The 13,003-nt window shown below is 38.9% G+C and overlaps 2 protein-coding genes across 2 annotated transcripts; both read right to left on the bottom strand.

The window, feature by feature from the left end:
- Positions 1 to 425: 425 nt before the first annotated feature.
- LOC114537774 (putative leucine-rich repeat-containing protein DDB_G0281931) lies at positions 426 to 5,404 on the bottom strand. Its single transcript, XM_028558868.1, has 5 exons — positions 5,341 to 5,404; positions 4,694 to 4,825; positions 3,395 to 3,771; positions 2,164 to 3,273; positions 426 to 1,214 (listed from the first exon to the last, which is right to left on the bottom strand). Exons 2-5 carry the CDS (start codon positions 4,794 to 4,796, stop codon positions 426 to 428), a joined length of 2,379 nt encoding a protein of 792 aa, XP_028414669.1. The 5' UTR covers positions 4,797 to 4,825; positions 5,341 to 5,404.
- A 928-nt stretch (positions 5,405 to 6,332) lies between these two features.
- LOC114537773 (STAM-binding protein-like A) lies at positions 6,333 to 11,938 on the bottom strand. The gene is made up of 12 exons (XM_028558867.1): positions 11,905 to 11,938; positions 11,629 to 11,777; positions 11,250 to 11,314; positions 10,978 to 11,053; positions 10,530 to 10,631; positions 10,124 to 10,404; positions 9,326 to 9,369; positions 8,890 to 9,011; positions 8,502 to 8,639; positions 8,274 to 8,386; positions 7,711 to 7,813; positions 6,333 to 7,035 (listed from the first exon to the last, which is right to left on the bottom strand). Exons 1-12 carry the CDS (start codon positions 11,936 to 11,938, stop codon positions 6,976 to 6,978), a joined length of 1,287 nt encoding a protein of 428 aa, XP_028414668.1. The 3' UTR covers positions 6,333 to 6,975.
- Between the last annotated feature and the right edge of the window lie 1,065 nt (positions 11,939 to 13,003).

The raw sequence follows: 13,003 nt of genomic DNA, 5'->3' as shown, positions 1-13,003 counted from the left end.
AATACAATATAAAGTTGTTCACATATTTTGAAACGGCCTAAATAATACATCCTTCTGCTTAATCTGCTACGGACAATATTCATTGTTAACAGAAATCATTGTAATTGTTATACGTTTTTGTTGTTTCCTCCAAATTCCAGTGAACGAGGAAAATATATCAGTGAGTTTAAGATGCGCACCAAATCTACGACGCGAATGTGAAGTAATGCTGCCATTAGTTCTACAGTTTCACAACAGGGAGTGAAAATTATTGACTCCTTTTGGTAAACAAAGTCCGAGCCGAATGTAAAAGAAATTAAAACTGGGTTTCCAAGATTAGCAGCTGTTTTCATGTCACGTCCGCGTCGTAGATTTGGCGCATCTTAACTCGCTATTCGTTTTAACCACGTGTTTTAACACGTCGATCTTGAAGAGTGGAGATCAAACTATTGCCCATCTTCGACAGCAGATGCTGCGCTATCCGTAGAACCATAATTACCACTCGTTTGTCCATTTTCTGGAAGAAGGCTCTGTGTTTCAGAAGCTTGAGCGCTTGCCGGAGGTGTCGGTTGCTCTACTTTTCTGACCAACCTCATAACAGCTGCGGCGATACATACGACCGTAGCAAGGCTGTTGCCCGCAATAACCAGCCAAAGCAACGCCACATTTTGGCTCTTTCGTGCAGACTCTTGACCGAGGAAAACGAACGATAGCAACAACACGACGAGAATCAAGCATTCGAGACCATTTTCCACGTTGACCTTAAAGCGGCCAACTTTCAAATATGACGAGCATTCGTAGGGCTTGCACACCACGATGAAATGCAGGCAAATCAAAAAGCCAACCGTCAAAACAGGCACCTGAAAGGGCGAATGATACGAAATGAAGGAGAGGATCGCGGCAAATACAGCTCTGCGAAGCAAGAAAAAGATTTCAATATAACTTCGAAATTCCTCTTTATATGCCAGATACAAAAAGCCCATCCAAAAGTCCCTTTCATTTCTTTCACCGCCAGCTCCTTCACGGTTAACTCCATTACCTTTGTTCCAAAAAGCGCAGATCAAGAGGGGAAGGAACAAGATAAAAGGAACGCCTAAAATATACGCCCCTAAGGAACAGTAACCAAGGATTCGCATGACCCTATATTCGTGACTTGGGCAATCGACCCAAGGATTCTGGCCCATGTACCGACGGTCGATGTCTTCCAAACAAGGTGCGAGGGCCGAGAAAGAACGCTTGACGATTGGAAAGTAGGTGAGATTTAGAAACATAATCACTATATTGAAGGAAAAGTGCCTGGCTTTCTTGATTTTCTCATCGTCAAAGTGGAAAATCTTGTAGACGATAACGATGATAAGAAACACAAGAAACGTTGCAACTATCACGCCAAGTGGTAGCAACAGAAGGGAGGAAAATTTTCCAACCGGGGTGAACAGATTTGGAAGATAACACTCGAGGCCTTCAAACTTAAAGTTAAACACGTTGCTAAAATATCGCTGAATCTTCAGCACACCGGAAGGCCAACGGTGGTAGTTTCCTATCATGGCGTCGAGCAACTGGAAATAAAACAATGAAATCTTAAGAACACCGCGAGCCCGGCTGCCCTGTCCAACTAGCGCAAGAATGAAAACCACGATGTTGATCTCAAGCAACCAGGATGGAACAAAATTGAAAACATGTAAAAGGGTTACGAAAAGAATCTGCTTGAAAACAACAAAGACAGGCCATTTCAGAGATTTCTCAGAGTAAACTAACAATATGACATAAACCAAAGTCAAGAACCCAGCGATCATTATAGGAGCAAGAATTTCGATTTTTTCAGAGTCTTTCGACGGACATTCATTGCAATCACCACTGTGGCTGTAATAGTTTCTCTTGCACTTTGAGCAATACCTGCCGCCACTTCCCTTACCGCAAATACACCCCGGATCACAAACCGTGACTAGATCTCCATCTCTGGTCGAGTTAACTGAGCAGTTGCATTCTCCGGTCGGAGTACAAACCGTGCTTATTTCTCCAGCGTTTTGGCACGATACGAGATGCGTTGTGTTGTGCCACGAGGGAGAAGGCCAGTATCCAGAGGTGATTCGCATGACAGAACGGTTGCCACACGATCCTCCGGACATGCAGCAACAGGCAACGTCCTTTGGTTCCATAGTAATTCTCGTCACACTCACAAAATACTTTGTCGTAATACGTCGAATCCATCTTAATAATGCCACTGTTGTACCTAAACCTGATCACAGGACACGTGTAATGATCGTTTTTGTTTTCCCGTATCATCGTGCTCTTGTCCGTCTTCGCAAATCTGGGAATTTTCGGCGAATCTCCCCCGGCATATCTGAGTGATGGATTACGAGACACGTCAAAGGTTTGAAGACCTAACAGATCGGCGTAATATTCGGGAATATCTCCCATAAGTTTATTCCCTGAGAAATCAAGCGTAATAAGGAACAACATGTTTTGGCCTGGCAACGGTAAGAATCCAGACAGCAAGTTGTCTTTGACATTGAATTCAATTAAGTTCATAAACGACCACATTACGTGTGGAATATCTCCAGTCAGATGACACCCACCAAAGTCGAGCCTTCTGAGAGAATTGATTGCAGATTGCAGTATTTTAAAAACACGAGACAACTGGGTAGAAAAATCTCTATTTTGCGCAACAGTTAAAAGCGCGAGCTTGCTAGAATTGAAGCTGAATCCTTCTTCGAATCCACTGAGCGAGTTATTTGACAGATCAATGACCTCCAAATTATTAAGTTCGCCCAAACCTTTTGGTACCTGTCCGCTGAACTTGTTCCCGGCCAGATTTAAGTGAGCGAGAGCAGTCAATTTTCCCATTGTTTTTGGAATGGTTCCATGCAGATAATTTCTGCTTAGCAGACATTCCCACAGAAGGGGAAATGAAGATCCGAAGTCATCTGGCAATGTTCCATGTATACCGCTTTCTGACATGTGTAGAAATTTCAAAGATGAAAGACCCAGAAACGGTTTTATTGTGGTATCAAGGTCTCCCAAAGATTCAAGGTCGAGAAACCAAAGTTTCGAAAGGTTACCGACTCCCTCAGGAACTTTACCGGTAATTGGGGTGTTTTCTCCTAGGCTCAATACCTGAAGCTCGGTCAGCTGGCCTATAGATGGTGGAATAACTCCGCTAAGCTTGTTTCCGCTTAACTGAAGTTTTACCAAAGACTTTGAACCTGCAATGATTTCATCTGGAATAACACCATCGAGATTACAGCTAGCAAGATCGAGCCTCATTAACCTCGTCATATTTGAAGAAAGAAAATCCTAGGAATGAAAAAAACAATTGCACCACAGCCAGAAAAAGAAGAGTATCTTGAAATTAATTAATTATTGCAGTTTGTTCAAGCTAAAACGAACTTTCTTACTTTCGTCCAAACTTACTCACCCCCATTTTTCCATAGAGCCCAGGATTTGCATCCAAACAAAGTCCTTGCAAATCTCTCAGCATCCATAGCGTCGAAGGAAGTGTACCTTGTAGTCTGTTGGCCTCAAGAGTCAAAACTGTGACACGTCCATTTGTTATATTACTGCACCCAACTCCATACCACTGGCAATGAGAGCCTGAACCTCCCCAGCCTGAACTATTCGTCCAATTCAGCCCATTGGTCAATCGGTAGATTTCCAAAAGGATGCCCCGCTCGACGGTGGCATTAAAAGTGCTGTTCAAAATCAAAGGTTCCTTGGGGACAACTGGAAGATCGTGCATACACAATCTTACTTCGTGGGGATAATTTAATGTATCCCATGATTGCTCAGTGGAATCTATGGGAAAATAAAAATGAAAGGACGGTGTATATAAACATATCTGTTACAAGGAATGAAGCTGTTTCACTAGTTTGGATAGCAGATGCCTGAACTAATGATTGCATAAGGATACAGTTAGTAGGCATGCTGTCTTGACCTTCTACTAAAGTCTTGCTTCTGTCTTTTTGTTCATGTTTATGCAAAATGACATGTGTACGACTGCTGTGTTTTCAGACCAGGCTCTATATGGACTCTGAGGAGAGGAGGGGCATCAATATCGCAAAACCATTAAGTTTTACCGCACATAAAATGTCTACTAAATAGTTTCCAAGAGATTTACCGAATAGAAGCTGAAATGTATACCTTCAAAGAGTGGTACTTTCGTGAAAGTCATTCTAATATCTGCTAGAAATCCAGGAAACGTGATAACGGAAGTCGGGTCAAAATTCCGGCTTTATTTTCTATGTATCATAAATAACCCAGGAAGCATTCCGCGTTGAATTAGTGAAGTATAAAGTATTGTATATATAGTATTATATACACAAGCGCCAGATATAAGGTATGCTGCAATTTCATTGGTTGGCTACTAGACAGATATTAGCTCATATCTGTTTAGTAGAGAAAGTAAACAAAATGGCTGAAAGATTTGGGGAGTTGAGTGAAATAGAAATCCAAACTTTAGTTGATAATAGCACGCCAAAATGCACCGAAAGGGCAATATTTACTGACTTACTCGTCGTATATGGCCGATAGCCAACTCGTCGGCTATCAGCTCATATACGACTCGAGTTCGCAGAATAACTGTTAAATGTATATCTAGTAATGTACAGAATACAGATGCATGGGTTTGTACGTCAAAGTGCAAAGCGGGGACAGATCTTAGTAGAATTAGGTTACATTGCAGATAAGCCCCTGAAGTTTGAATACTAATTAAACCTACCATTCACATGACTAAATGTCTGTTTATCAAAAACAATACTGTATTTCCCAAGGCATAATACCACCAAACCACATTTAATCATCAAATGGAGTCGCCCAATCATTTCGCCCGATAAGACTGTAACGCGGCCAACTGGAAATGAAGTACAATTCCTTGAAAAGGCATGTCGTGATACTGTGCTATGTTGCAGATGATTCAACTGAGCTATTAAGACGGTTCGAGTTTGTGATATTTCGGAACCCAATCCATAGTCCTTTCTATATCTGTGCGTCTTTAAGGGAATTAGTGATGATGCGTGTCACTCAGTCTCACGGGTAAAGAAATTCATATTTTGATGTCGCGGTTTCGATTTCCACGGTGGTCAAGCTAAATTTCAGCTTACTCAGTTGGTTACTCCGGAATCACAATATTAATTCATATCCCTGAGTCATCTACACGCATCATCACTATCACTCTAAGACGCACAGATATATGCAAGGAACTGTATTGAGTTCCTGGATGAGAAAGGAGTTCGATACTCGAACAGTCTTGACCTGGTAGCTCAGTTGAAAAGGCATTGGACAAGCAAGGTTCAATTCCCACCGTCATCAACTAACTTTTTAGCTTGCTCAGTTGGTTACTCAAAGTAGCAACATCAACTCATATACCTGAGTCACATTATTTCCCTTCTTGAAAAGGTCTCTGTTCTTTATGAAACAACAAATGATCCTTTGTTCTTGGTTAACTTATCATATAACTCGATTGTTTTATAAAAAATATAAGATTATAATTCCACTTATATATCCGCACGGTACTCATATTGATACATGACCTTTTCTGTTAAACTTTGAACTGCTATTATTATGCGAGACATCCGCTTCTGCTGAGACTAAATATAAAGGCGACTTATCGTATAGGATTCTTACCCTGGAGTATGTGACACATTTTAAACGCAACATTTTAAATTCTGTTCTTCAAAAAAATGAAAACGTTTTTGGCATAGACCCTGTTTAGCATTCGTCAGAATGAAAATTGTACACAAGTAATCGTAATTGAGGTAGTTCAAAACATGACCAAGACTCCGCAAAATATACATGTTTTGTGGAATATTGGTAGCTCGTTGATAATAAAGCCCACATCATGTTCTACTACTACTGGTCCGTGTCAAAAAATTTCGAAAAACACATTCCCCCAACGAAGTATTTACTTTAGATATATTCCACAAGTGCTATTTGTATTTGAGCAATTTTTTCCACTTGAGAGCGAATAAAATTGAAAATGTCGCTTCGCGCGAATATTATCGTTGGTGGAAAACCGGTCTTAGCGTGCCTTGCTCCCTCTAGTTTTAAATATTGTGGTTCATACCATTCCAACTTACTAGCTTTCCTGTATTTTGCTCCTTTTCGGTCGTTTATAATATTGACGTTTAGGACTTCCTTTCGCTTGGCTAAAGTGCTAAATATTCTTTAACTTCCCCCTAGATTAACTACAGTATACATATGCGCAAACGAGTTGTAGTATTCCCTAATGCCTGAAAGGTCACCCATACCACATTAATATTCAAATTACAAAATGTTAAATCACTTGCGAAGAATGGTGTTCCACGCAGGATAAAGATAAAAATCAGGGCTAAATACCACGACAGAATTCCAAATTTTTTTTATGCACGACGCTGTCGACGCAAACTATTCCGATTGAACAAAATTTTTCGTTGCATAATTCGCAATGCATGGACCTGTCAGTGTTACAAAATGTGGTTTTTTTTCTTTATCTTAAAATCGATAAAGTCTGATCAGGATAACGGCATATTAAGGTAATGTTTTAACTATATTTTAAAGCCTTCTTACTGTCCCCTTCAACCCGCTACAAATGTACAGTGTATTTGTGGCTCGTATATATTAGGCCTATACAGATTGAGACAGTAAGACAGATTGAGTGGCAGAGTCGGGCAGACAAGTCAAAGAGTAAACCAATCGGGACCAGCCTTGTGTCAGGTCTGTCTAACGCGCTGGAAATTGTGCAGGGAGTGAAAAGAAGCCAGAAGAATACAAAGCGCGCAAAAGAGGACTAGGGACTAGTCTGAATTGAGACGAAGCACAAGAGTGTCTGGTTACAAGAGTATAAAATGAGTGGCCTCTTCGAGAATCTCTTCGAAGGGATAACATTCTCACTTTCTCAGTTTCCCTTCGTCAAATTGTCCTTGTCGATCTTCCTGTGGACAGTTGATATTTTGTCGGGGTATATTAGTTTATTTCGTCATAGAAGTATATTTTTCCTTAGTAGTTTATTACCATTCAATTGATTCACCGTAAATCGGCTACTATGGCTGACATGTTCGCATCTAACTTGATATGACCACTTTCCTGAAGGAAGAGTACAAAAACATTTAGATACCCCGCCAAAACACATAAATTAAATTAGGATCGAGTAACTTTTGATGAACTTTTGTGTCCGAAAGGAATTGCTTTATGCTAATAATGAAATTTACTTTTCGCGAGAAAAGCATGTTCATTGATATCGATATTGACATCTTTCAGCTTAGAGAGAATAATTACGCCTTTTTTGGCAAAAATATGACGGCATGCCGAGAACAAAACTCGAAATCAAAAAGATTTTAGTCAAATTGATGTGACATGACAAATATTTCTAAATTGTTTTTTCATCAGAATGGAATGGAATGATTTATATTTTCGAAAAATGGATTTCAAGCCCATATAGTTCTGCCATCATTTATATATATAATAGCTATTTGAGATTTTACTTTTAAAATATATCAGTATATGGCTTCGTGTTTGGCGAGGTGATGCTATGGAATGATGTTTTATGATGCAAGACATCAATTGTTTATGATGTCGACAAACAAGAACTAAGGTCTGTTTCAGACGTCGAACTTTTCATGTGCAGAACCTAATGTTAATGAACAAAAGTCTTTTAGGTTCAATTTGGCACATGAAAGGATCGACGTCTGAAACAGGCCTAAGCTTAGAGAAAGTATGAGGCTTAGCCGAGTCTCTACTGACTATGACATTTCATTTTACCTCGTATATCGGCGGTTCCTTGGGATGGGGATGGAATCCTTCTTGTTTACACGCGCGGATAAATTTCAAACCATATTCCCTCGTGAGGGAGTACATTCCGATTCTAAAGTCAAGAGCCGAAAACAAGACTTTTCAGTCGTGGTTCAGAGATATACATCACTCCATGCAACGTTTCTGTCGATGGAATCAGTCACCAATGGGAGTAAATACAAAATTTTGATGACATTGTATATCTTGGACCCAAAAGGAACCTGTAGCGAAAAGGGCAACTGCGAAGTGTAGGCCCTCGGTTGTGCGCATAAACTTATCTCAACGCATGGAATCGCATATTAACTGTCAAATTTCCCCTTATTTTCAGTATGCTAGTGCTAAATTGGCACCTGAAGAAAGTGCGGAATATTTTGATAAAGAAGCAACCTGACAATTGTTTCTCCACAGTTAAACGTTTAAGATAAAGTATTAAAATTCGGGAAAATGTGGCACGTATCGCTCCAGTTGTTATTACAGTTCAGTGACACCCACACGAGCTATAAAACGAGTTGGGAACAAGATATTCAACTTACTGTGAGTGTTTTGGAGCACAGACTATTGCAACAGCTTCAGGCAGCATTTGTTGATATGAACAATGCGTGTGAAGGTCGATACTGGACATGAACGCCGTTTGAGATGGATGAGTCTAAATGTAAGTACACGAATATTTGTTGTAACTGCTGAACTATGAGTAAACTGGAGAGCTGACTCACAGGAGGCAGTTAAGCCATTTTCTCTTTGAGTAATGATTATGCACTTACGTGAATCCAGCCAAGCGTATTCAAATCATGCGCATCTAGGTATGTGAATATATCTTCTTCACCGAGTGTCGTACATGAGTCGGACGTTGACGTTTGCTTTGGAATGACCAGATGAGATATATAGAACGCATGATGGCTCTAAATGAAGGCGAGTAGACAAATTGTACACGTGTACCGGGATATATATCGCGTTCAGCTCGTAATATAGATATCCTGGCGTGCGAAGGGCACAGATATCCATATTAGCAGCTGAATCCGATCTTTCATGCCCGGGTACTCGGCCGGATATATTCTAATATAACGCCCGGGTACTCGGCCGGACCAGTTAACCGCGACAACCTAGGAAGGGGGAGCCTCGAGGGTAGCTTCAATTTAGTTTTAATCTTACCAATTTGCCAGCTAATATCCCACAGGTTTCCCGATTCTGACGGGTATTTGGCGATGCAACATCAATAAATTTCCTCATTAATTCCGTTGGGACGTTTACAGTTCGCAAACCGCTGTCGAAATCTACAAGAAGTAATAAAAATGCGCTTTTCTGAAACTATTTTTAAAAGCTCCCTCAAAAATCCTTACTATGCTTTCTAAAATTTCTCTACAGTAGCCGAAACAGTCAACCTCGTTCCTCGAGTCAACGATCGTGGGCTCGATAAACGAGACTGTAAGACGGTCTTTCCTGCAGTGTACCGAGCGTTTCCTCCATTTTACATACCACCAGAGTGCAGATTATAAAAAGTGTAAAAACTTCCATTCTCAACATCATAGGAAATGGCGATATATAGATAGTAGAAATCGTTTGAAATAACGTGGGAAATAAAACCAACCTAACCAGCTTGGTTTTGTAGTTCTATCAATAGAAGGAATAGTTCTAAAAAAGAAATATTCCATTGTTAAGCCCCTGTCAAAGTAGCCTGGCGAAAGTTGATAAGTTTTCACAGTCAAACTTTACGCACAAATACTTGGAATTTTGAAAATTCGCAAGTTTGTGACAAAACTCAAAAATTCACAATGCACTTCTTTGGATCCTTTTGATTTCTGAACCAATAGACCCTTTCGATAATTACGTCACAAAATTATCGATTTAAATTTAGGATCACCTTAACTGAGATGGGCTTCAAGTTTTACTCTCATGAGCCAGGTGCAAGATGCAAAACATCCTTCTTCAACACATGCATGAAAAAGAATTTCTCATTTTGACAAATCAGTGTGGAAATTAGCCATTACTCGAGAACGAGGCTCCTGGTCGTGGCCTGATAGCCTTGTATTAGTGTTACGGCTTATTTTCACATTTATTGGTCAAAACAAAAAATATTTTTCATGCAATTTGTGTTGAAGTAAATTTGAAACGATAATGTTGTGACGTAATTATCGATTGTAATAACGAACTTAAAGAATTTAGAACAACTTCCGAGTTTACAGAAATGCTGGAGAGAGCAGATTAAAACTGATCAAGATATCAGTAAAAAAAGAAAAACGTTTAGCACGTATATTCAAGATCTTAAGTGGTTTCTTTTCTACATCTTACTTGATGAATATTAATGCATAGGAAGTTAAAAGAGGGTATTTCTTTAATGTTTGTGACGTATTGCACTCTATAGGATTTTAAAAGTATTGTGGATCACCTTTCAATTTCAGATGTCTGAACTTGCGACAAGTCATCATTTAGGCTTGAATACACCTTACTGGTTGTGTTTGAACTTTTTCCAGAATCTTTAACTTCGAGCGGAGGTGCGCTAGGCATGACCGTAGGTAAGTTATTTTTTGCCACCTGTGCGCTTTGTTTTCTCTCTTCATCTTTTTGTTGCTCAAATTGTTTTTGCCGTTCTAACTCCTGTTGTGCAGCATGTTCCTTTTCTTGTTGGAGAAGTCTGGCATGTTCCTCTCTTTCTTTTTCCAATTGTATCTAAACAGAACATTTCAGTACTTTAATAGAAATTAGCCCACTGGTTAACATATGAACTTTACAGACAACAGGTTTATGAATCAATCTTACTCTCTTTTCACTTAACTGAAATCAAAAGCAATTACCCGTTCAGCTTCCTTCACTTTCCAGATTTCTAGCTCTTCTCCATATCGTTTTTTCAAGATTTCCTTTAGTTCCTCAGCTCTTTTAAACGCTCTATTAACTCTCTGTAAACCACCATGCAGTTTCAGTTCATGCAATATTGTATGGTAGCTTAGTACTTAGTCCACATAAAATTGATTGTATACCAGTAATGTATCATGTATGTACTATATACTTTGAAGTACTGTATTACCATTATATATATTGTCTATTGCAATACCAGACACCAATTATTAACACTCTATCTTAGACATCTTGACAAAAGCAAATGATATATATATATATATATATATATATATATATATATATATATATAGATTTATATATGTGACTTAGTTTATTCACAATCACTGTAGATGTGTGATCCAGTTATAGTCCCTGGTATATATCTGTGGAATCTGATCATAGTACCTTTTTCCCATCAGCTATGCTGGCAGTTGTTATTTGCTTATACTGAGAATGGTGTGGTAGTTTCTCTACCAACAATCTACAAAACACGACCAATAAAAATAAATTGTACAGTATATACATAGTTGCAACGTTGGAGCTTAGGGTCAGATTCAAGGCTTTTTATTTCAAATATATTGTTTGTAACAAATAAATATTACAAATAAATTCACAATTGAAACTGTTCTAATGTACAACACTTTTACTTTATATCCTAAGACTTTGTACAAACTCACGTTATTAATTTGGTGTACAAAATAAAAGCATGTTCAAGATTCCCTTCCTCCAAGTAAATATTCGCCTAAAGTGAGAAATCGAGATTTATATTAGTATTTAATATAATGTTGCAATAAATTCTGTATGAAGTATTATGAAGAATCGTTGTCAACTTGACAACCAATATTATTTGCCGAAAATCTAGCACATCATTTCACTATCTCTCTTAAACTTTACCACGAAAGCTAAACTTTATCGTTATAGTACCAGAATTAGTGAACAAACTGGCGACACATTTAAACGAACAAACTTCAACCACTGTTTATAATTATTATTAAAACATTGTAAGCAATAAAATGCTACAATAATAAGAATACAAAAATTGCTTATCAGTTTTACCATTCTTTCCATCTCTAAACCGGATCTTAAATATCTTCTTGCCGGCACATCATTCTCAACAGAAACGGCTGAGCCTAATTTACCCAAATTACGAAGTTTCGAAGCGGATCGATGTTTTGCGGTACCGTGATGGCCGCCATATTTGTTGTCTTCTCGATCAAAACATTACGTCATTTTCTAATGTTTGCAACGTCAGCAAAAAAACTAAAAATCCCGAATAAGGTACGTTTCATACAGACAGTCACGATTGTCAGTCATTAACTTGTGTGTGCTTACTCCATATTCGCGTATATAGAAATTTCACTTCCATGTTGGTTGAACGAATCGTTAATGTTGAAGCGTTTTCCCAATAGAAACCTAGTATAGTGTAAGGTTTTTACGCACCGAGGGGTGTGTTAAAGTTAAACCTTTACCGAAGGAGGCTGGACGTTTTCCAACTTTGAGGCTGGACGTTTTCCGAAACGAATGCAGATTGCGTTCATTAGAAAGTGTGGCAGAAGCTGGACGTTTTCGAAGAAATCCGCGTAACATATCCGCTCCGGTGCAGTGTAAACGCAACTCCGTTTTGATACCTTTTACACCGTTTTCAGACTAATCCAAAGACAATCGGCTATCTTTAAAACCAGGAACGGGGAATCAAGGAAGGGAACGGGGAAGGGAACGGGGAATGATAAAACAAGGAATGGGAAAAGCCGGAATCTTTAAAACCAGGAATGGGAAAAGCCGGAATCTTTAAAACAAGGAATGAGAAAAGCCGGAATCTTTAAAACCAGGAATGAGAAAAGCCGGAATCTTTAAAACCAGGAATAAGAAAAGCCGGAATCTTTAAAACAAGGAATGGGAAAAGCCGGAATCTTTAAAACCAGGAATAAGAAAAGCCGGAATCTTTAAAACAAGGAATGGGAAAAGCCGGAATCTTTAAAACCAGGAATGGGAAAAGCCGGAATCTTTAAAACCAGGAATGAGAAAAGCCGGAATCTTTAAAACCAGGAATGAGAAAAGCCGGAATCTTTAAAACCAGGAATAAGAAAAGCCGGAATCTTTAAAACAAGGAATGGGAAAAGCCGGAATCTTTAAAACCAGGAATGGGAAAAGCCGGAATCTTTAAAACCAGGAATGAGAAAAGCCGGAATCTTTAAAACCAGGAATGAGAAAAGCCGGAATCTTTAAAACCAGGAATGGGAAAAGCCGGAATCTTTAAAACCAGGAATGAGAAAAGCCGGAATCTTTAAAACCAAGAATGAGAAAAGCCGGAATCTTACGGCCGGAAGTTTGTAACTAAATTAGCTACAATTTCCGCGCGTAGTACAAAATATGCTAATTTGACATATTTTGCTATATATTATGCTATATTTTCCGTATTTTACCAAATTTC

Source organism: Dendronephthya gigantea, unplaced genomic scaffold (genome assembly GCF_004324835.1).
Source record: "Dendronephthya gigantea isolate DGI-Jeju-01 unplaced genomic scaffold, DenGig_1.0 000164F, whole genome shotgun sequence".
Taxonomy (NCBI): Eukaryota; Metazoa; Cnidaria; class Anthozoa; order Malacalcyonacea; family Nephtheidae; genus Dendronephthya; species Dendronephthya gigantea.
The sequence above is the reverse complement of the archived record's forward strand: the minus strand, read 5'-3'. Positions and strand labels throughout refer to the sequence as shown.